Source organism: Astyanax mexicanus, chromosome 19 (genome assembly GCF_023375975.1).
Source record: "Astyanax mexicanus isolate ESR-SI-001 chromosome 19, AstMex3_surface, whole genome shotgun sequence".
Taxonomy (NCBI): Eukaryota; Metazoa; Chordata; class Actinopteri; order Characiformes; family Acestrorhamphidae; genus Astyanax; species Astyanax mexicanus.
This window is the reverse complement of record NC_064426.1, coordinates 40,097,088-40,121,424: the sequence shown is the minus strand read 5'-3', so window position 1 is coordinate 40,121,424 and position 24,337 is coordinate 40,097,088. Positions and strand designations below refer to the sequence as shown.

The following is a 24,337-nucleotide window of genomic DNA, read 5'->3' as shown; positions in this document are numbered from 1 at the left end:
CAGATACTACACATGTATACAGCCCTAGAAAAAAAAAAGAGACCACTTAAAAACGATGAGTTTCTTTGATTTTACCAAATTGAAACCCTCTGGAATATAATCAAGAGGAAGATGGATGATCACAAACCATCAAACCACCAAACTGAACTGCTTGAATTTTTGCACCAGGAGTAAAGCAGCATAAAGTTATCCAAAAGCAGTGTGTAAGACTGGTGGAGGAGAACATGCTTTTTTTCACCTCCTCGAGCTGAGCATGAACTTCAGAGCAGCTGTTTACTGTTTCTCCACTCCAGCAAAAGATGCTCCACATATGAGCTGCTAACTCATCCATTTCCCTTTATAAAGCTATGAGTCTCTTTAGTGTTTTTGTTGTTGGTGAAGAAGGAGACGTTTATACAGGTATCAATGTGCAGCATGTGAGACGCCCTTTCAGGGACAGATTCGTTCACACTACACACAGATACAGATCACTTACATTTACAGTAAATGTGAACCGTCAAGAATTGCTCAGATTTGAGCAATGTGGCTTGTAATGTGAACGTAGCCAACGTAATTCCGATATCATTGTACATCCCTACTATAAACTAGTTCACAGAATCACAGAATTCTGTTTGTTTTATTATTCCAATTTTTTTTATTGATTGACACCATTACTGTAAAACAGGGGTCAGCATTTAAGCTCTCCAGCCCAGTGGGTTGTTGAACCCAATTGCAGAACAGTTGATCTCAAAGCCAAGAAGAAAGGAAAAAATTGAACGCGGGATCAAACCCGTTTCGTCAGGCTTGCGGACCAATACACTACCGCTTCCCCAGCTAGTGAATTGGGACACAGCCGGGAAAAAAAATGCCTTTATAAGGAGATGGGGAGCCCAAGAATGGGCGGAAAAAGGAGAACGGGTAGAAACTAAAGTCACGCCGAGCGCAACAGAGATAGACAGGGGAGGATTGTAAACAAAAGCTCACCAGAGAAGCATTTTCTTTCTTTATTTATTTAATTATTTTTATTATCGTTCATTATAGTTTAAACAACCTCACAGGCCGGATGTTTCATGCTTGCGTCTATTACCGACCCCTGCTGTAAAGACATATTAAAATGCTATTAAAATCATTAACTGACTCTAGATCAGAAATGATGTTCAGCTCTGTCTCTCTGGTGTCTCTGAACTCCAGTCAGTCACTGTCTGAGTGATGCTTCCACGCGTGGCATCGCCTCTGTTCCTAAGCTGGCGCTGGATGTGGGCTGCTGTGAGGTGATGCGGGTGATGCAGCTGACGGAGAGCTTCATCATCCCAGTCAGCTACCAGGTGCCTCGCAAGGTAGTGTTTCTCTTTATGCATTTAAACATACAGGATTCAGGGGTTTTAGTTTTTTTTTCCTACATAGTAAATGAATGGTGAAGTGATTCAGACTATGATTTTAAGTTACAACATGATTCCTTATGTGTTCCTTCAGTGTTAAACAAACCTAAATACTCTGTGAAGAAGCATTTAGATGCGGTTTCTGAGGCTGAAAACTCTAATGAACTTGTCCTGTACAACAAAGGGAAACTCTTGCTCTTTCTGGACTTTAATGGGGCGGTCCTGATGAGTGCCAATTCCATCATCATAATATAACATTTCTGATCATCTTTTTTGTTTTTGAAATTTGCCTCTATGATTGACTGGCCTTTATTTTTTAAAGTACTTTTTTTTTACTTTTCTTTATTTAGTTGAGTAGTTGTTGCTTCTCATAATCTGGATTAGAACATTACTCAAATATTCACTATTCACTGTATACCTGTAACTCTACCTCTTCACTACTTTACTTTAACTGATGCTCTCAAACCTTTACATTAAGAGACAAGAAATTCATGTAATTAACTCTTGATGAGTTCAGCACAGCTGTTAACTGAAAGCCTGAATTCCAGGTGACTCTACCTCATAAAACTGACTGAGGAAATCCAGCAGAGATGTGCAAAGCTGTCTCTATTTAAGTAAAGAATGTAAAAAATAAAACATATTCTGGTTTGTTCATCACTTTTTTGTTTATTGAATAATTGCATATTTTTTTCTTTATAGTTTGGATGCCTTTAGTATTAATCTATAATGCAGAACACTGAATTTAAGGTGTGTTCAAACTTTTTACTGATACTGTGTACATATATATATATATATATAGGCTGGGCAGGACTTCCACGCTGACCTGTATCCTGATACACTGGGTCGTACAGCAGCCATGTCAGCAGATGAGTGGTGGCAAGGAGGAAACAAGCAGGTAATGGATATTTTCAAAATACAATTTCTCTATTGGTGATAAATCTGGAGACTGGGCAGGCCAAGGCTTACATCCTGCGCAAGGCGTGTCCTGATGCTCATTGCTATCTTACACCCAGTCAACAATCTATTTTCACACCTTCTGCCTGCATTGTTTAAATATATCTACACTGATGCTATCTTGGCAATGGAAAACACAGGTGCTCCAGTGGATGAAAACAAACTAGACAGATGCCAACAGTCAGATGTTTATTGTTATCTTGGCAACATGCATACACCCCTGCTTGTTGCACACATGGACACACAGCAGTGCACAAACCTAACTTTTACATCAACACAAAAATAACGTCCTGTTTTTAAACTGAAAAAGATTTGTTAAAATTGACTAAAATCTAGTTATATATGTTAGATGGTTTCATTATACGACTTACTGTTCATTTCAAGTTTTGTGATAGAGTTGCGAAAAAAGCTGATGGGCATATATTTAAGCAATGTTATTGTTCTGGTGTGTTATTTTTGTAAACTTTGTTGAAATAAAATACAAAAAATTGGGTCACAAAAAAAAACAGTAATTGGAATACTAAATAAAATTATCATTGCTGTTCCTGTAAATGAGCTGCTTTAGCACTTTCGTGTCCAGGTAGCTGCGCCGTTTAAATAGCATTCCCCAAAAGTCAGAGCTCACCTGACTCTTAAAGTGAATGATGTGCAAGTGACACTCTGATTGGCTACGCCCAAAATTATCCACACTTATTTTAATTAAGAGAATTAGTACATGCCTTTTGTGCATTTCAAGCCTCACAAGGTGTACTTTTCCCATTGTTATGATAGCAAAGACATAAAGACACGCCCTAAATCAAGCTGCACTGTGCAAGGATGACGTTTCGTCTATAGATAACTAAAACAGGGTCCAGTGTGTTGCTCAAAGTTTTGGCTGTAAATCACCATTCTGTGATTTATAAAACCTTGTATCTCCAAAATGGTCAATTTATTTCTCTCACTTCTCTTTTATAACAGCTAGAGAGGGTCAGCCTGCACCCGGACAAGAGGCCGAAGAGAAAAGCAGTGTCGGACTCCGCCCCGGTTCTGCGTAGTGGGAAAAGTAAAGAGGTTAGTTTATCATCTTTATGTGCAAGTGTTTTTTTTTTTTCTTTTTATCACCAATTTTACACATAATTATCTCTCTATTTTACTCTATGTTTTGTTTTTTAGGAAGCCTCCACCTCCAGCAGTCTTGTGAGCACCCCCAGCAGCAGCGCCGCCCCGTCCCGCTCCCCGTCCTCCACCAGCGGCCTGTCCTCGGGCTTCCAGCCCAGCCCCAGCCAGAGCTCCCGTGCCATCCAGAGCATGCTGGGTAATCCATCTCCAAGTCTTCTTCATGTGTTACCAGTGTTAGACAGTCAGGCACTCTGTTCTCTGTAATCTTGTTCTCCTGCAGGTCCGAGCTCTAAGTTTCGGCACATCCAGGGGAGCGTTCTCCACCGCGACACCCACATTACCAACCTGCGGGGCATGAGTCTGACCACGCCCGGGGAGTGCGATGGCTTTTGTGCCAATGGGAAGCGTGTGGCTGTGCCCCTGGCCACCGCCGGAGGACAGATCGCTGTGCTGGAGGTGATTTAGGAGGAGAACATGATGCCAAGATGCATGAAAACTATGATTAAATTAATTCTGTGTTTATAAGATGTAATATATGGATTAATCCTGTGATCTCCAGCTCTCTCAGCCTGGGAAGCTGCCGGACACGGCTCTCCCCTCCATTCAGAACTCAGTGAACGTAGCCGACCTCTGCTGGGACCCGTTCGACCCACAGAAGCTGGTTGTTGGTAAATAATAATCTTTTTTCTTAAAATATATATATGTTTTGTCTATCTATCTATCTCTCGTTCTGTCTCTGTATATCTCTATCTAAGTTATCTATCTGTCTCTCTTTGTTTGTCTCTGTATGTCTCTGTTTGTCTATCTATCTCTGTCAATTTAATTAAATTCAATTCAACTCAATATAGCTTTATTAGCATGACTGTAAATTACAGTGTTGCCAAAGCATTATAACAATTACCAACAACAATGACATATGAACATACATAACAGACATAATAACATTAACAAAAATAATTATTATGGTTATAATAATAGTTATATTATTTATCAATAATTATAATAATAATCACTTTCTCTGGGATGGGGTCCCCAGGATTTTAGGGGTCTTACTTTGAGGTGTTACCCACTGTCTCTCAGGCTGTGACGTGTACTGACGTATTTGGCAGCGAGGGGGGCGGTGTGCCCCTCCCCCAGAGTGATTCGCAATTTTTCTGGAATCAAATCTTTAAATTTGTCAGACTGTAGAAGAAGTGCATCTCTGTCTCTATCTGTTTCTGTGTCTGCCTGTCTCTCTGTCTCCACCTGTATCTATGTCTGTTTGTCTGTCTCTATCTCCATCTGTGTCTCTATATGTGTTTAGTAAATTAACTGTTAATTTTATTTTCAGCTGGTGATGATGCGAAGATCCGCGTGTGGAAAGTTCCAGAGGGAGGGCTGGTGGAGACTCTGACTGATCCAGAGTCTGTCCTGCAGGGTAAGATGATCCCAGCGCACTCAGAGCTTCCCTGAGAGGAGAACAGTGTTTGATTGGTTGATTTATTGATTAGGATTTATCCAATCACAGGGCACACTGAGAAGATCTACTCCATCAAGTTCCACCCCCACGCCTCCGGTCTCCTGGTCTCCTCCTCGTACGACATGACGGTCCGGCTGTGGAACCTGGACACTGGAGACGAGGTCAAGAAGCTTAGTGGACACCAGGACCAGGTCATTACCCCCACCCCCCAATCTGCCTCATTTACTGTCTGATACTGATAACACATTCATACACAAATACACACACACACACACTTATATATATATATATATAGACACACACTATATGTCCAGATATTTGTGTTTGTCTATTTCCTGTAGTAAAGAAATATTGCCAATAGATAGGACCCTCTGCGAATATAAAGTCCCCCAGTTTTGGCTCCAAGTGGTCCAGTGGTCTAAAGTGCTGCTATTATGATTAGGAGATTGCTGGTTCGAATCCTATTCATGTAACTTGCCATCAGCTGCCGGAGCCCTGAGAGAGCACAATTGGTCTTTCTCTCTCTCTCTGGGTGGGTACAGTAAATGGCGCTCTTTCCCCTCATCACTCCTAAGGTGATGTGGATCAGCACAAGGCTGCGTCTGTGAGCTCATGTATCAGAACCGAGTCGCTGCGCTTTCCTCCGAGTGTTAGCTCTCTGATGCTACTCGGTAATGCTGCATCAGCAGCTGCTCAAAAAGAGGCGGAGTCTGACTTCACATGTATCGGAGGAGGCGTGTGCTAGCCTTCACCTTCCTGGTTTTGGGTTTTTATTGGCTGTAAGCCATAATCATCAAGAATAAAAGAAAATAACACTTAAAATAGATCACTCTGTGTGTAATACATCTATATAATATGAGTTTCACATTTTCAGCTGAATTACTGAAATACTGTTTATGCCCACGCTGTCTAGTAGCTATATGATGTATTCTGTTTTTTACAGATATTTGGGATGGCTTGGAGTCCTGATGGAAAGTTGCTGGCTACAGTGTGTAAAGATGGAAAAGTGCGTTTATACGACCCGCGCTCCTCAACCGAGCCCATTCAGGCAAGTACAGAACCAGATAATAATCAAAAAACCTCACTCTGTTATTTATAATACAGACACATTCACTATAATATAAATGTAATGTAATATACACCAATCAAGCATAGCATTATGAGAGAAACAGATACAGTCTATATTTATTAGAGAAATACAAATTGTCCTGTAGGATCAGAGGAGTTTAGAAAAAAGGAGGTGGTCATAATGTTATGCTTGATCCTCCCTGCAGGAGGGCCCGGGGCCTGAGGGCCACAGAGGAGGGCGTGTGATCTGGGTGTGTCATGGTCAGTATCTGCTGGTGTCTGGATTTGACTGGTAAGCTGGATTTTTGTTGTATTTTTTAATAATCAATTAAATATTTTTTTATTTATGTATGTATTTATTGTATGTGTGTTTTTTTTTTCAGTCGCAGTGAGAGGCAGCTGTACCTGTACTCCTCTAAGTCTTTAGCGTCTGGAGCTTTAGCCAACGCCGCCGCCGACGTCTCGCCCTCCACCCTCATCCCGTTCTACGACCCGGACACCAGCGTCGTCTTCCTCACAGGGAAGGTACGCCATCTTACAACAGTACAGTAAAGTAGAGCTGAGCAATACTGTTGAAAACTCTCAATATTAAGAGCATTTTCTTACTATTGTCTTTAAGTTCTTACATACCAACTGAGATTTTGTACCAAAATAGTAAAAAAAAAAACAGCATAATTTAAATCAGTTATCAAATATGCAAACTTAAAACCATACAGCACAATCAAATCTGTATAAAACTAATATATAGAAACAATAGTAAAAAAAAATGTTTCATTTATTTGTTTCAAGTTAGATTTTTCTGAACAGCTAGCAGCTTTTATATTAAAACAGTGCAAAAAATAGATATGGAAAAAGTGTAAAATATGAAAATCACTGCCACATAAGAGTTCTTTACAGGTTTCTGACAGAAGACAAAAAACCCTCTACTGAGACTGTGGAGCTGTAAAAAAGTAAAAACATTAAAACAGTAATTTAATTAATCTGATTTTATCTGTTAACCTTCCAGCCCTACACTATAGAGAGAGTTTTGTGTGATGATGTGCTGACCAATATATATATATTACACAGAAACCCAAAAGAAACTAAATGTAGAATCAGGGTTTGACTACATAACCTATTAATATTATATTAACTTTGAACCTCACTGTTTGAAAACAGGGCAATGTTTTAGGGAGCTACTACTAACTAATGCAAATATTATAATAGTGTGGGGTACAATATTACAACATTTTAAATTATTTGCAAATTATTTCATTTCTAGGGTTTACTACTTTAAAATAAATGTTTTTTTATTTTTTATTCTCAGTATAACATTGAGTAAAACAAAATTATGCAAACCTTTGTCTATTTTGTAAACAAGAGGAACATAACAAGACCAAGATTTTGCATAAAATGATAATGTAACAAAATAAAGATTGAAAGAATACAAAGCAGCAACAAAATATACCAAAAAAGTGCAGAATTTAACGTCATACATAGAAACTGCGAAAAAAAACTATTTAGTAAAAAAAAAAAATACCATTAAAGCTTTACAACAAATAATAGTTTTTTCTAAATTGCACCATTACTGTGTTACATATACATATATTCTGCACGATACAATATGACACACCCCTATACCATAGCTAGTTCTGATCCTGCAATATGATTGGCTCTCTTTAAAGTTCAGCCATGGGGTTAAAATAACCTGGGCCTAATGTTTTGTTTTGGCTATTGTTTGTAACCCTGATGACTGGAGATTTATGAACATGATGATTTTGGCTGATGGGTGGAGTCTAAACTTGGTGATGATCTTTTAGGGGCGGGTCGTTTGATAGAATAGAACTATTTTACTTGGTTAAATGTTAATAAACCATTTATTTTATTGCATTTGGTCCTTTTTATCCTAAACGGAAAATTGAGCTACAATGAGAGATACTGCCACTACAGTACAGTGTATTACTGCCTAATTAAATGAATTAAACTACAGTGTTAATGTTTTTATGTTAATCATGCATTTTTTCCTGATGTATTTAGGGGGACACTCGCGTGTACATCTATGAAATCATCTCAGAGTCGCCGTATTTTATGGAGTGCAGCAGCTTCAGCTCCTCTGAGCCTCACAAGGTTCCTCAAATCTCCTGATTCCTCTAAAATCTCCCAGTTTAAGTGTTAAATCAGTCTGTCTGCGTTTCTCTGAAACTGAACTGCTCCTCTGTGTGATTCAGGGTCTGAGCGTCCTGCCGAAGGTGGAGTGTGATGTGAGAGATGTGGAGATAGCCAGAGCCATCCGGCTGGGGAAGACCACCATCGAGCCTGTAGCCTTCAAAGTCCCCCGAGTCCGAGTAAGTGAACTTACCCCTGAGTTAATACTGGATCAGTACAACACTGCACTGACTACACCAACATTATTACTAGTACTGCAATTTAGTACTGCTAAAGTACTAAATTACATATATGAAAAAATGTAATGAGGAAATGAACCACAGCGTGTGTGTGAGCGAGAGAGAGAGGAAAGTCAGGGTTATTTATAAGGTTTAATCCATATTGCAAATTAATAAAATGTAGTCTATTTTCTGAACATGTTTTACTTTACTATAAAGGTCTTTAAAAGAGTGAATTAAAGCAAAAACTAACAAAAAATATAAGTTTTCATATTTATCATGTTTTATCACATAAACATTGCCAAAACTAATGTACAGTACAATCTCTTTTCATTCAATTGTGTTTTTTTAATGATTTTTTACATTGTAAAATTAATATCGAAGACTATATTAAAGCTATACAGGAACACATGCTGAATTATTCTGTAATTATGGTTTATTTAAAACAACCAAAAAAAAATGTACAAAGCAGAATATATTTTGTAATTTTTTTTAAAGTGCTGAACAATATTGCTGCTTTTCCTTCACGCTGTGAAGCTCCAGCTCATCCCAATTAAATCACCTCAAATCACCATCTCAGTTCATCAGGTTCAGATCAGGGGATTAATGTGGAGGAATAACACTTTTTTACTGTTTACTACTTACAGTAATTCCATATGTGTCCCTTAACTGTTTTCATGTCTTTAATGTTAATCTACAATGTAGAAAATAAATTAAATAAAGTATTTAAAAAAAAACATTGAATGAGAAGGTGTGTCCAAACTTTTGACTGGGGCTAAATGTCCTGGAACAATTCTGCCATTAGGCCTGTCATTACATTTAACTGAAGTTTGTGTTAGAGTTTGGATGAAGGGGATTGGTGTGGTCCTGCTCTTGTAATAATTTGTCTCATGAGTTTTTGTAGACGTCTGAGTACTTGGCAGTTGAGGCACGGACCATGAACATAGTTCGCTATGCTTCTGGATTCTTGTCGAGCCAGTATCAGATGGTAGTGGTTGCTGTGTTCTGCTCACGCAACTTATAATGTGATTTATTGTGTGTGATTGTGCTTAGGTAGGTGTGTTGTTGCCATAGTTAAAGGAAGTGAGCTTTGATTAAGGAGGGATTCTGTTTGTTCATAGGTTATTTTTTGGTAGGTCTGTTACTTGGCAGTTGAGGCAATGGACCATGAACATAGTGTTAGGCTGTGCTTCTGGATTCTTGTCGAGCCAGTATCAGATTGTGGTGGTTTTGCTATTGTTGTTAGTTGAGTGAGTAGTAGATCCTGGCTGAGCCCTATGCATAACCCCAGCTGTTAGGGGCAGGATTTGTCAATTTCCTGTATTATATTACTAGAGGCTATATTAATTGGAACCGCATAAATTGCTAAAGTTTGGGAACTCCTGTACCGAACAGAAGTATATAGGGAGTGATTACCATCCAGTGTGTTCTTATAGAGATGCTGGTGTCCAGAACAGTGTTAGTGATGTTGTTTGTGTGGTTCTATGTGCAGAAAGAGTTCTTCCAGGATGACGTGTTCCCGGAGACGGCGGTTTGGTGGGAGTCGGTTTTGACAGCTAAAGCTTGGCTCTCTGGTTCTAACGGGCAGCACCGCAAGATCAGCCTGCGACCCAAAGACATGACCCCAGGTACTGCAGCACCACACAGTGTTTCATTCTTGGGCCCAATCCCATTTCACCCCTTGGCACTACAACCTACCACTACTGCTTCTTTTTGAGTGCAACCCTTCCATTTAAAACAGAGCACCCGATACGTCATCAGGAGCGCTCAAGTTCAGTAACCGAGCTGCTGCTGCTGCTGCTTAACTAGTTAACTTTAGGGCGTATTTTATTGTATGTCTTGAGAAAGAGAGATGGTGCAGAAATGAATAATTATTGTCCATTTCTTAATTCCTCTGTGACGGGGAGCTGAAATTAGCTTTGATTAGCTTTTATTTATTTTATTTTTTTTTCTGTTCCGCCTTAAATGCTGCAGCCCCTGCCATCTGTTGCACCATATTGTTGCATAATTTAGCTAGTTAGCTACTAAGAAACTAATAGCGATCTTTTTTATGCTTGTTGTGAAGAATTTGTCCATAAAACGTTAAAACTACACATTAAATTATGGTAATATAGTGCTAATAGTCACTTTTAACAAAGAAAAATACTTAGGTTACATTTGTGGTTTTCTTTGGCCAAAAGTGATTCTCATACTCCTCTGTTTGAAGTGTGCATCTAAAAAAATCTCCATTGAAAGGGATAACAAGTCCTATCTTTTTCCCTAACCTACCCCTCCAACCTAACAAGTATAAGGACACCCCAACTCTTGGCGTGTACCAGCCAAACAGATGGGTAGGGGTAAGTTGTAGAGCCAAGGGGTGAAATGAGATTGGGCCTTAATGTCTGCTGCGTTTTCTCTGTTCCTAATGTTTTGCTCATTGTTCAGTGAGCGAAGCTCCTAAAGAGGCTCCTGTGAGGAAGTACCTCCCCTCGTCTGTTTACCTGGAGGAGAAGAGCGACGAGCAGAAGAAAGAGGAGGTGTGTTTAACAGCTGAGAGATGTTCTGTCTGTTTGGACCGGACTCTGTTCTGGTTCTTCTCAAACCTGTTCTTGTTGTATCTGCTGTAGCTTCTGAGTGCTATGGTGGCTAAGCTGGGGAACCGTGAGGACCCGCTGCCGCAGGAGCTGTACGAGGGCGTGGACGACGAGGAGTGGGTGAGTTTGGTTTGAAACAGTGGCAGATCTGGGATTTTTCCAGAGTAAGGAGCCGTAATATTCATAGAGGGGCCAAGTATTATTTCACCAGTCACACCATGTTCATACACTTTAATAGTATTTTATTTATAATATTACACAGTAAAATCTATGGAGTTATTTTTGTGGCAAAAGTAAAAAAATAAATAAATCTGCAATCAGAAACTTTAAAAATCAAAAAGTGTATGTTGCAAATTTAAAACAGAAAACAGTTTGCAGTTATTTGTAAATTAGTCATGCATGGATTTTGCCAGTCTTTGATTTTTTGTGGATTTTGTTGCAAAAGGCTTTTGCTTCTGTGATATTTTTTTTTTCTTTTTTCTTTTTTTTGCTTGACGATTTTATGTTTTTGTGCAAAAAACGTTTCACACAAAATTAACTCCATAAAAATCTCATTACCATTTTGTTTTAATGCATTTTTACTGTACATGAGTGACAAGACAAGGGCACTTCAGGGGCTATTGAGATTTAAGCTGTGCAATGCCCTGTGAGTCTGTTACACTTATTCTGCTGTGGGGCGAACCTGAAATCAGTTACATTTTCTGATAGTACTATAAGGCTTAAGGCAAAAACTAAAAACTGGGTGTAAAACTTCATTATTGTAGTTTGTTTAGTGTAGTAAATTTACAGTATGCTTAGATTTCCACTAAGGCTGGGTGCAGCGGAATTAGCATTAATGGCTAACCGCTAGCACTAGTAAATGCCGCCCGACAGCGCTACACTGAGGAACCCTGTGTTCCGGTAAAGTCAGGGCGCTAGCAGCTAGCGGTTCATCCCACGTAGCTTGTTTTAACATGGTAAACCAGAGACTGTAAAAAAAGATGGACGCTGTGTCGCCGTTCCCATTCTTTCAATGAAAATGAAGCCAAAATCTTCCGCCATGTTGCCGATTCTGATACCGGAGTCTGCGCAGTAGAGACCAGAGGAGGGAGAAATACTGTGGAGAGCTCCTACTCATTTAAATAATCCGGCCCCTGAGAGCTGCCTCGAGGTCACAGGCTGCGGAGCAGGGCTGACGGCCTGTTATTGGTCCCGCCCCTAACCAGCCCTTTTACAATAACCACACCTTTTTTGAATAGAGCTGAATAACGTTTTTAAAAACATTTACAATAATATTTACAATATAAGGTTACACTAGCTGTTGCATTTAAATAATGGAGGTAGCATTACAGTATATTGGAAAAAAACGTGATTGAAAGTTGTTCTGTTTTGCCATTGAAACCTATGAGGATGGGTGGGGTTACACAGCTTTCTGCAACCGAACAGCAGGGGGCGCCCGACCTGTGGTGGCTTCACTTTTGAGAGACGATGCTCTGTCCAGCTATACACAGTCAACTCTGAATGAAGAAAGAGCTAGCGTTTACCATGGTTAAGCAGCTAATGCTGCTCCAGTCTTGGTGCTGGAGAAACTTTACTAAAACTGCTGTATAACTCTGTACTTTAGTGGAGTGGCTTTACTGCTCCTTAATACCTGACTGGTAAAATTTATACATAAGGAGCACCGGATTATAAGGTGCACTGAAGATTTTTTAGAAAAAATTAAAAGGATTTTAAGTGCACTTTATAGTGTGACAAATACAGTATAGAAAACCAACATTTCTACTTTAGTAAAGTATTTGTACTCAGTAATACTGAGTTCTGATAGATTACGAATCTTACTAATTCATATGTGTGTGTTTTCAGGATGACTAGAGGAACTCCTCACCTTTTGGATGAGTAAAAGAGGAGTAAATGATGAGTAAAGGTGCCAGTAGATACAGGGGAGTGCTGCTGTTCTCTGTGCCATGCCTGAGTGCCAATCTGAACCCAACCTCCAGGACCTCCACCTCTTCACCACCTACCAGTGTTCCAGTCCCACCACCACCCGGCTCCTCCATCCGTCACATTAACATTAACCCTTCCTGCATCAGATTTACTCTCCTGTAATCAGACGGGTGTTTAATAGACGAGCACTCTGATCCTAAACCTCACACAACTCTTATTAATTTCAGATTTTATACTGTAAATCTGATCTGCTGTAGTATAGATTAATACACCTCTTTTCTATACTTAATCATTAGGGGTGGGAATCACAAGGCATCTCACGATACAGTATCACAATAATTATATCGTGATACTGTGATTCTGCAATACTCAAAATATATCAAGACAATTTTGTATGATACTTCACAACGCCTCAGTTACTGAAGAGGATTAAATACTCCTAAATAAATCAAAAATACCAGTAATTATGGATTTAATTAAAAACTTTTTAAGTATGCCTAATTAGGGGGGTGTTAGGGAGTTTAAAGCTCCTATGTTTCAATAAACATATATTAATATTTGATGACACACATCGATAATGTAACGTAAATGAAAACCATACAATATATCGAAATATCAATATATTATCCCACCCCTACTGAGTCGTGCACTGCCCCCTGCTGTCTGGTCTAATTCAGAAAGGATCCTAATATGCTGCAGGTCTTTATTCTAATCAATAAGTCAGTGATTAATCAATTCCATCTGATCATAGCAGATCAATCAATCACATTCTGATTGGCTGGAATTAAACCCTTCCCAGATTAGATCAGACACTCCTGGTTTTTGGTGCACAACAGCTATTTTTTCTTACTATCAGTGTAAATACAAATCAGTCTTCCTACTGTTTTTAACTGGAGCTCATTAAGATCGATGTTCACTACAGTTCAAAAGTTTGGAATCAATGTTTAGAGGCATTTAAATGTGTTTTAGTCATATAAAAACATAAATTATTCATAAATAAAACCATTCTAATTGGCTGTTTCAAAGAAAAAAAAAATTGTATAAGACTTTTTATTTAAGAAAATTGGAAAAAATTGAATAAAATCATTTTGATGTTCTAAAGTGACTAAATCTAAAATAAATACCTACAACATAAAATAAAGAATGAAGATATAATAAAATAAATGTTTGAAAATGCATTTTGAAAGTTAAACAGAGCTGTGGAATATCCAATATGTTAATTCAAAAATAAAGGTCTATAAACATCAAATAATAAGGCTATATTAAAATAATGAAAATCATTTTAAATAAATCCAGAAAATTAAACAGACCTGTAGAATATTCTACACTCACTAAATTAAAACTATATGTAGAACAATAAAATAAATACACTAAAACAGACCTGTGGAATATTAAACATATTCTTAATTTAAAAAAGGCAATAAAATGAAATAATACTACTAAAATAAATAATCAGTATGCATTATTTTAATAGTGGTGAACAAATTACAATTCAGATGACGTGACAACTGACATAAATGTTATAATATCTACAATGGCTTTTATAATTTGTAGAATATAAACTGAATATAAAAAAAGAATTCAAATTAATGTAAAATGACTCCACTTTTTTGAGCTGTAGTTAGTGTCTGGTGTTTGATGGGATGTAGAACTGGAATCTCTGTACTTCTAACAGATACAATATCTAGAACCTTCTGTAAAGGGTTCTATTAAATAAAAGGGTTCTCTCTCTCAGTAATCAGTTTTAACAGTATTGTATGTGATCAGTGCAGCTGCCAATCATCTTGCCAATGATGTTTATCACCTAATGCTGTTACTGTTATTACTAATAATAATACAGGAGGATACTGATCATTTAGTTAATAGCACTTCTTAGTGTTTTACACTTCATGTTATTAATAAATAGGGAATTATTACTGGAAGTCTTGTTCTGAATGTGATGAGCATCAGTGTTTTGTATCTTGTCTCTGATTGATCTTTGGGATGTCTCAGTTTTTTGATTGATGGTGATTTTTATACTGTGGAGATAAGTGATAACTGCATTACTGTACCCTCTCCTCTGTACTGTGGGAATGTTGCCTTGCAATAAAACAAAAATTACTAAACAAATTACGTCTGGAGTGTTTAATGTATTTGTTTAAATAATATATATATATATATATATATATATATATTAATCATATATCATTTTGTTTGTTAAAATGACTTTAACTGCTTGTTTAATTACAGTTTATTATAAAAGTCATTTCTATTTTTCTATTCTATATGGTTCACTCAGTGTCTTTTTCTATTTCTTTATTTAATGTATTTTCTACATTGTAGATTAATAATATTAAAGACGTGAAAACAGTTAAGGTACACATATAGAATTACGTAGCAAACAGTAAAAAATAAAATAAAATAAAAGTGTTATTCCTCCACATTAATCCCCTGATCTAAATCTGATGAACTGAGATGGTGATTTGAGGTGATTTAATTGTGATGAGCTGGAGCTTCACAGCGTGAAGGAAAAGCAGCAGCTATTGTTCAGCACCTCCAGGAACTCCTTCCTTCAAGACGCTGAGAAAACTATTCCAGGTGACTCTCCCTCATGAAGATACTGAGATTAAAATCTCACCAAGATTCTGCAGATCTGTCCTCAAAGATACATGTGATACTTATTTAAAATAATCTAAAGTATAAAACTATAATAATCTGGGTTTTTTTAACACTTTTTCTTTCCAGAATAATTCTGAATGTTTTTCTTGTATAGCTTTAATATAGTCTTCAATATTAAATTTACAATGTAAAACTAAATCATAAAAAGATACAAAACACATTGAATAAAATAAATTATACTGTATTTTTCTTCTGGCAATGTTTATGCATTAAAACATTATTAATCTGAAATTTGTAATATTTTTTACATAAATTAATTATATAACCAATTTTGGACCATATTTTTTGCTATAATTCACTTTTTATAGTCCTTATTATATTATATAATATTAGCTTTCTTTAGCTATATTTGATTTTTTTTTAAATGTTCAAAAAGTAGATCACTTTTTAATATTTTTATATTAATTAATTATTATATGGATTAAATCTTATAAATAACCCTCACTCTTTTCTTTCTTTCTCTCTCTCTCTTTCTCTCTCTCGAATATTTCCATCTTCATATTCTGGTTTGTTTTACACTTTTTGTTTATTAAATAATTCTGCATTTGTTCCTGTATAGATTTAATATAGTCTTTAAATAAATTTACAATGAACTCTGGGTTCAGTTCACTTACTTTGACTCGGGGGACTCTGAAGGCCACAGGCTCTGGCTCACATCTCTCACATCACACTCCACCTTCAGCAAGAGGCTCAGACCCTGATCACGACTTAATTATCTTGTTCCCACGCCTTAAAAAAGAATGGAAACATATATGATTAACAACCAGTGTTGGGCACGTTACTTTGAAAACGTAATTAGTTACTAGTTACTTCTTCAAAAAAGTTACTAACTGAGTTACTCCACTATAAAAGTAACTATTGCATTACTTTTGTGTTCCTCGTCCCCGTAAGCCCCTTGTAGTTAAATATAATTGAGTTTATTTTACCCCCGTTTATTTCAACGCCATTATTCCCATCACTGTTATCAACAAATATGAACACTGTAGTTTACTGTATTGTAGTGCCAGTATCTCACACTGTAGTGCAGTCTGTTTTAACTGTGGTATAGGGGTGTGTCATTATATTGTACAAATCAAACTTTTTTTTTTACCATTTAAACTCTTCAGGTCCAGTGAGCCTGAAATGGTAAAAAAATCCATTGAACTTAAATTGTATAAAAGCAGCTTCCATGTGACTCCAAAATGAATGGGTTCATATGGAACAATTGAGCAAAATCAGACTTTATAAATGTTTGATTATTTTTGGTTAGTGTCCCGTTTATCAGTTAAATTTTCAGACCATTTAAGGCTAAACTTAAAAATAGAAAATTAGATGTAAAACTTCATTATTCATTTTTTTTTCCATTTGGTGTTGCATGTTTTTTTCCCTGTTTTCATTGCTGCCCCAAACAAAATAAATACATTTAATTAAAACAAAGAAAAAAAGAACTCTTATTTTCAATTTTTTAAGTTGGTTGGATTAAATTATTAGATATTTTTTCGTAAAATTCTGATTGTGAGGGGAAGAAGAGAAGTTTAGAACATTAAAAAATTTAAAATTAATGTTTCATTCACTAAAAAATGAGGTTTTCCACTGAAAATTCTATTTTCAAGTTTGAACTATCAAAAAAATACTTAACTGAAACAGTACAGTTTCCATATTTATTTTGAAAATGTTAAAATTTACTAAACACACAAAATAATATCAAATGTGTCAGAACTGCAGGCAATGTTTTTAACTTTTAAAAAAAAAGTGCAGCTATAAGCCTTGTAATAAACCCAGCGCTCTGGCTTTAACTCCACTAATCAGCCAATCAGATCACAGTAGCATTACTGCTAGCGCATTTACTGCCTAAATCGTGTTTACTGTAGAGAAATTAAAACATACAGGTGAGGTTTCTTTAAGTTTTTAGTTAAATATTATAATCTATTTTCTAATATTAAAGTAATATCATGAATATGTAGTCAGACACTATTTTTAATGTGTATTTTTAGCCGTTTAGCCCCATTTACACCCATTCATTTTGGACTCACTCGCGGGCTCCCTCTAGCGGTTAGCAGTAATTTACTTATATAAAGGGGGAAATAAAAAGTGGATAGTCTCTATATAAACAGCTCTGGTTGAGCACTGGGTGTAAATCAACCCACAGAAACTGGAATAAATGCGCAGTGCTTTAATAAATTGTATGGTTCTGTAAATAAATGTATACAGAACTAGCTTAGTGGAATATATAAAATAAAGGTTACAGCACAGTCAGCAGTGTTGTGCCAGTTCACACTTAAAACAAACTAGTCAGTTTAGTTCCTATTATTTAAAATTGACTAGTTCACTTTAATTTGGTTCGTTTCCCTCTTAATATATAGATACGTAGGCTATTATTTTCCATCACCAGCCCAAATAACAGTAGTATAAAAAATTATACAAAATAAATATATTTCCATAAAACCACACTAATTTATATACTAAAAATTGCTCATTTACTCAATACAGATCAATATAAAATGTTTCTTTACTGCAGACATATTATTTAACCTTTCAAACTCCAGTTATAAAGCTTTTTAAAAAAAAACATGCTATGGGTGAAACTACGCTATTAGCTCACCAACCAATCAGATCACAGTAGCAGTAATGCTAGCGCCTTTACTACATAAAATCAGTTTACTATAGAAAAACTCTATCATATATAGGTACGTTATGATAGTTTTTAGCAACATACTTTATTCTACTTTCTAAAATGAAAGGAAAATCCTGCAGATTTAGTTAAACACTATTTTAAAGTGTGTTTTTAGCCGTTTAGCTCCATTGACTCCTATTCATTGAGGACTCACTCGGGAGCTCCCTCTAGCGGTTAGCCGTCAGCAATACGCTACCAAACATACACAAATTAACAGTTGTCACCCTCAGGTGGACAAACAAAGAACTAAGACCCACTTATATAAATGTTTAGCCTTCAAACATCATTTAAACATTTCTCAAACATTTCTCAAACATTAAACATCAAGAAAATGATAAATATTACTTACGTATGACCGCACGCACTCCAAATCAAATGAGCGGCTAAAAAGCTAGGTAATAACCCGAGCACTAGAGAATCTGTCTGGCTAGAGGTACAGGTGATTGCACCTACAGAGCTAATTAATTCTCTACCTTCTGATTGGGTGAGAGTTATTGAGCAAGATGATAGGTAGAATCGTTAAGGGGGCATGGTGTGAATTATACAATGAGAAATAATTGTGGGTGTTTATACAATGTTAAACGCATACAAAGCTTTTAGTTTATTCTTCACAACTTTTCCTTCCACCTTAAATCTCATTGATCTGTAGTAGATGTTCTATGAATTTTAAACATTTTTGCTTATGTTGTGCCGATATGATAAACGACCCACCTAACTTTTCTGGATTTGAATTGTTGTGTTCCACCTTAAAAGCCTAAAAACGCATCTAAACCCTGAAGTGTGTCGGCACACAGGTGCAACGGTAAATCAGCAGCATTTAAGGTGGAATCTTTAAATAGGAAGCAGAATTTATGGCGCAATGTTAAATTAGCAGCATTTAAGGCGGGATAGCAAACTGACAGCATTAAACAGGGAATGGTAAATTGCCAGCATTTAAGGTGGCATGGTAAATTAGTAGCATTTTAGGCGGAAAAGCAAACTGGCAGCATTTAAGGCGGAATGGCAGATTAGCAGCATTTGAGGTGGAATGGTAAATGAGCAGCATTTAAGGTGGAGTGGTAAATTAGGATTTGAGCAGCCTTTAAGACGGATGGGCAACTTGGCAACCTTTAAGGGGGCATGGTAAATTAGCAGCTTTTTAGTTGCAATGGTAAATTGGATGCATTTAAGGTGGAGTTGTAAATTAGCAGCATTTAGGGTGGAATGGAAAAAACAGCAGCATTTAGGTAAATGGCAACATTTAAGGTGGAATTGTAAAAAAAATCAGCATTTAAGGTGGATTAGCAGCATTTAAGGTGGAATGGTAAATTAGCAATTTAGTGGTGTAAAAAGCTGCAGTGTGCGGTACTGAACAGTAGGGGGGTGTAGTGCTGTAAAGCGCTGAGGGGTAAACTTGGCTCTTCTTCTGTGGTTGGTGTGTTTCTTCACCTTGATGGAAGCGCGTGTGATGATAATAATAATATAACTGAGAATCTGATCATATTTCTAATTTTCAGGAGAAGCGCGAGGCTCAGATATGGTGAGTATTAACGATATTACATCATAATTACACACTGCTTCAGTTTAATCAGGATATAAATACACAGAAACGGGTTAATCTGCTGTCCTGCAGTCATTTTCTGCTGAACTACAGGATTATATCAGACCTTTAATCATCATTACACTGATTATTTACTCATTTATCTGATCAATATTGCTGTTTTAGTGTAGAAATATACTTTAAGACACTATAGTATTAATTTTAACAGCCTGAATGTGTCATATATATTAGAAAACTCCTGGTTTAATGTAGGAAAATGTACTACAATAGGTGAAGTCTGATTTTCTAGATAAGCACACGTTTCTAGAAGTAAATAAAATATATAAATATATAGTTACAAATCTTATATAAAGAGTTATTTCAGCAAAAGGTTATGGATACACTGCCTGTTGTTTGAGAGACTGTTTTACCATAGTTTTAAGAAGGTTTTAGTTTTTAGTTCTGATGAACATGTTCTTAAAATCAAATATCATTAAAATGTTGAACTAGTAATTATAATGATAGTCCCCAAAGACACAGTATGTGTTCAGGCTCGTCCACACATATCTAGATATGTTTAAAATCAATATAAACACAGGTGTCACAGGTGATTACAGCAGCTCACCTTAACTGTTTGAACTGTTTGAGCTAAAGCTGAAATAGAGGAAAGTCCTGCACTTAATATTATTATTATTAGAGTTGAAGTGTAATTTTAACTCTTTCAGATTTAAATATAGTTCAGTGTTGGAGTTATTTGACATTTTTGAGGTACATATATCAGTGTTAACCCAAATAAACCCAATAAATACTGCTCAACCTCACAGAGATTTAATTTAATTCATTTTTTTATAATGGGTAAGTTTTTTTTACAACATTATATATCATGTTATATACAGCTCTGGAAAAAATAAGAGAGCACTTCAGTTTCTGAATCAGTTGAATTCTGAATCTCTGATTTTGCTATTTATAGGTATATGTTTGAGAGACATTGTTGTTTTATTCTATAAACTACAGACAACAAGAGCATTTATTTGCAGAAAATGAGAAATGGCTGTTCATATTCATATGTTTTAAGAGTTCAGAAATCAATATTTGGTGCAATAACCCTGTTTTTTTAACCACAGTTTTCATGCATCTTGGCATCATGTTCTTCTCCTCCACCAGTCTTACACACTGCTTTTGGATAACTTTATGCTGCTTTACTCCTGGTGCAAAAATTCAAGCAGTTCAGTTTGGTTTGATGGCTTGTGATCATCCATCTTGCTTTTGGTTTTTAATTTGGAAAATCAAAGAAACGTATCAGTTTTAAGTGGTCTGTTAATTGTTTTATCCAGAGCTGTATAAAGCAATGGCTTCTGAGTTTAAGTGTGATTTACTACAGCAATAATAAATGAGTAAATGTGTGTGTGATGGCTTACAGTTAAAACCTTTTGACTGTTGGAGTATTTAAATATTTGTTTGTATTTGATTTTGCAGCTAAAAGCAATATTTTACCTGTGTTTTTGTGACTGATTGTTTTGTATGCAGGCAAAGTACCTGGCCCAGATTATAGTGGTGGGTGCGCAGGTGGTGGGCCGGGCATTTGCGAGAGCTTTACGTCAGGAATTTGCAGGTGAGCTCCAAACTGCTTGGCAATAAAATTTAACCCCGACTATTTTTTCTGCGTCAAACAGCTGCAGTCTCTTACTGAAGGCAAAATACTTTATTTATTTTATTTGGGTGGCATTTCCCCTTTCTAATTAATGAAAAGATGTTGAAAATATCAAGAACATCAATGTATTACTTTGTTTGGACTATTTTATTTTATGTTGACTTTACCAAGTAAACTTTTGATCAAAATATGGTCAAATATGTATGTTCTGTTTTTAAGCATTTGAAAAAGGGCTGGTATATTTTATTATTACCATTATTATTATTATTATTATTATTATTAAGACTTCTGAATGCAATTGGTTGCCCTGGATATTAATTGAATACTTTTGCACGTCACATTTTTCAGATTTTTATTTCATAAAAAGGTAAACCGTGTATAATTTTTGTTTCATTTCACACATATGTGCCTCTTTGTGTTTGTCTACCACTTAAAATCTCAATAAAATACATTTAAGTTTGTGGTTGTAAGGTGACAAAATGTGAAAAAGTTCAAGAGGTATGAATACTTTTACAAACCACTGCATAAACAAGCAAGGTATACATGTTTTTATGTAAATAAGGTGTATGAATCTAGCCTATCAGGATTCTTTAACTACTAAATCATATATAAACATTATTAAACATGTGCACTGTGTCACAGCGAGTCAGGCTGCAGCAGAAGCCCGAGGGAAGGCGGGGGCGCAGTCGGCCGCAGCGTCCAGCTTCACCGGGATGACCGTCCAGGAAGCCCAGCAGATCCTGAACATCTCCACGCTGACCCCGGAGGAGATCCAGAAGGTAAAAACACTGTAAACACACTGATACACACATGTGCTCTTCATACACACATTTTTATTAGTGTACTAAAGTCAGATCATCTTTCATATTCTCTACAGAATTACGAGCACTTATTTAAAGTGAACGACAAAGAAGTGGGAGGCTCGTTCTATCTGCAGTCCAAGGTGAGCATCATCATCATCATTATTATCATTATGATTATGAGATACACAGATCAGCATAACATTATGACCATTTGAACATTTGGAACGTTTAACTACAGATTCAGAGCTTCTGTCTCTGACTTTACTTTATCTACAAGATGGAGCAGCTGTAGTAGGTAGGAGTGTGTAATAGAAAGGAGGACAGTGAGTGATTAAACACAGTGTTTAAAAACTCCAGCAGCACTGCTGTACCAGAGCAACACACACTTACACCTCATACACCACTATCAGCAATTGCATTCCTTTAGTAACCATAGTAGAAAAAGGTTGAATCTGATTACCCCTTTAAAAAGTTACTTTATGTAGTTACTTTATTGATTACTTGACTTTTAAAAAAGTAATTAAGTTTGATTACAAGTTACTTTATTAGATACATTCATTACATTCCCTCAGTTCTGCCAAAACTCACTTGCTCTGTAAGTTTTTCTGTGCTGTGCTGCAACTTTTTGAAGATAGATCACCAGCACAGAGTGAACAACCTTCATATTGTCATTTTTATGTATAGATAAAATACATTAAAAAAAAAAAAATCTAATTTTACTGTCTGTATGTGTAATTGTACTGTCGTTTAGTGGTTTTACACGTGAGTTTATCTCATGCTGAAAACATGACTTACAGTAATTGTTGCATAGGAAAGATGTTGCTCCTTGAGATAGAAGAAAGCAAAAATATATCTTTTTACCAAGATAAATAACAAAAATAGTAATGCACAGTGACTTGGATAAGTGATAAATGTGTTACTTTATTGGAAATAGTAACTCGTTAGATTACTCGTTACTGAAAATTTGGGCTTTCCTGTCCTTTATGATCAATCTCTGCTGATTTACAGCGACTCTGATCAGCGTAATACAGCGTGGAGAAAGGTTGCTGACATTGTTGGGTTCTCTGGTGGCTTCTGAAAATGTATATATTTATATAATTAATACAATTTAATTGGAAAAGTTTTTTTTTTTTAGCCTACATGGTGCACACTAGACAGTGTTATGAAGCTCAATTAAACATTTAAATGTATAAATATACATTTATACTTATTAGTTTATAGGAAATAAAGCTGTCACAAAGTGTCCTGGTCAAAAGGACAAAAAGGAGCTGGTCATAATGTTATGTTTGATCAGTATATTGTGGTTATATACCCTTATTTACCCACACTGACTTCAGAAGGTAATCCCTGTATAATCAGTAAAACCAGTGTTTATTAGAGTGTATTTTCTGTAGTATTTTGGTGTCCAATCACTGAGCGTGTCTGATCTGGGTTTTTCAGGTTGTGAGGGCAAAGGAGCGATTGGACGAAGAGCTTCAAATTCAGAAGAACGATCCACCACAGCAAAAACAGCAGGAACACACCTGAGTCTCACCTCTCGCCTCTTATTTTCTGTTTTTTCCCCCAAATGTAAATATTCTGCTGGTTTCAATAAAGTCTAATCTGTTTATTCATGGTGTAAAACAAATTTACCTTCACTGAGTGATTTATTACAATAATATTTTTTGCTTTATTACAGCCTCCGTTCTTTATAACATAAATTTAAGAGGAAAGCTCCTGTAGATTCTGTTGGGAATTATAAATATTCTAGGTTTTAATAAAATAAACATTGTTGTTTTATTCTATAAACTACAGACAACATTTCTCCCAAATTACAAATAAAAATACTGATTTAGAGCATTTATTTACAGAAAATGAGAAATGGCTGAAATAACAAAAATAGATGCAGAGCTTTCAGACCTCAAATAATGCAAAGAAAACAAGTTCATATTCATAAATTTTAAGAGTTTAGAAATCAATATTTGGTGGAATAACCCTGGTTTTAATCACAGTTTTCATGCATCTTGGCATCATGTTCTCCTCCACCAGTCTTACACACTGCTTTTGGATAACTTTATATCTTTACTCCTGGTGCAAAAATTCAAGCAGATCAGCTTGGTTTGATGGCTTGTGGATGAATCCTTTAAGGTGCTTAAGGGAATCTTTAAGACAAGATTTTTTGCTAACATTTTACAATAACAGTACATTAATTAACATTACTTACGACTTGAGAATATCTCAACTAATTTGCAAAAGTTAAAACATTATAAATCACTAT

The 24,337-nt window shown here is 36.1% G+C and overlaps 2 protein-coding genes and 1 long non-coding RNA gene across 3 annotated transcripts in view; 2 read left to right on the top strand and 1 right to left on the bottom strand.

Moving 5' to 3' along the window:
* coro7 (coronin 7) overlaps window positions 1–14,905 on the top strand; it is a 161,820-nt gene extending 146,915 nt beyond the window's left edge. The window contains exons 12-28 of the mRNA XM_049467626.1: window positions 1,171–1,316; window positions 2,158–2,253; window positions 3,270–3,362; window positions 3,465–3,606; window positions 3,691–3,866; window positions 3,970–4,078; window positions 4,741–4,827; window positions 4,918–5,060; window positions 5,813–5,917; window positions 6,144–6,229; window positions 6,321–6,462; window positions 7,954–8,043; window positions 8,145–8,261; window positions 9,793–9,928; window positions 10,725–10,816; window positions 10,907–10,993; window positions 12,716–14,905. Coding sequence (XP_049323583.1) covers window positions 1,171–1,316; window positions 2,158–2,253; window positions 3,270–3,362; window positions 3,465–3,606; window positions 3,691–3,866; window positions 3,970–4,078; window positions 4,741–4,827; window positions 4,918–5,060; window positions 5,813–5,917; window positions 6,144–6,229; window positions 6,321–6,462; window positions 7,954–8,043; window positions 8,145–8,261; window positions 9,793–9,928; window positions 10,725–10,816; window positions 10,907–10,993; window positions 12,716–12,724 — 1,856 coding nt within the window. The 3' untranslated portion in view covers window positions 12,725–14,905. The remainder of the gene's footprint in view (window positions 1–1,170; window positions 1,317–2,157; window positions 2,254–3,269; window positions 3,363–3,464; window positions 3,607–3,690; window positions 3,867–3,969; window positions 4,079–4,740; window positions 4,828–4,917; window positions 5,061–5,812; window positions 5,918–6,143; window positions 6,230–6,320; window positions 6,463–7,953; window positions 8,044–8,144; window positions 8,262–9,792; window positions 9,929–10,724; window positions 10,817–10,906; window positions 10,994–12,715) is intronic.
* Window positions 6,368–18,542, bottom strand: LOC111191054 (uncharacterized). The gene is made up of 3 exons (XR_002649341.2): window positions 18,457–18,542; window positions 16,069–16,183; window positions 6,368–6,471 (listed from the first exon to the last, which is right to left on the bottom strand). It is a non-coding gene; the product is annotated as an uncharacterized LOC111191054 (long non-coding RNA).
* Window positions 18,543–19,480: 938 nt separating this feature from the next.
* On the top strand, window positions 19,481–23,707 carry pam16 (presequence translocase associated motor 16). The gene is made up of 5 exons (XM_007232183.4): window positions 19,481–19,626; window positions 21,154–21,238; window positions 21,920–22,056; window positions 22,155–22,220; window positions 23,521–23,707. The coding sequence occupies exons 1-5, from the start codon at window positions 19,624–19,626 to the stop codon at window positions 23,605–23,607; spliced, it is 378 nt and encodes a 125-aa protein (XP_007232245.1). The 5' UTR covers window positions 19,481–19,623; the 3' UTR covers window positions 23,608–23,707.
* The last annotated feature ends 630 nt before the right edge of the window (window positions 23,708–24,337 follow it).

Coding starts and splice junctions, on each gene's coding strand:
- pam16 (XM_007232183.4), top strand. Junction 22,057..22,154: donor CCCCGGAGGAGATCCAGAAG/GTAAAAACACTG, acceptor TATTCTCTACAG/AATTACGAGCACTTATTTAA. Junction 22,221..23,520: donor CGTTCTATCTGCAGTCCAAG/GTGAGCATCATC, acceptor TGGGTTTTTCAG/GTTGTGAGGGCAAAGGAGCG.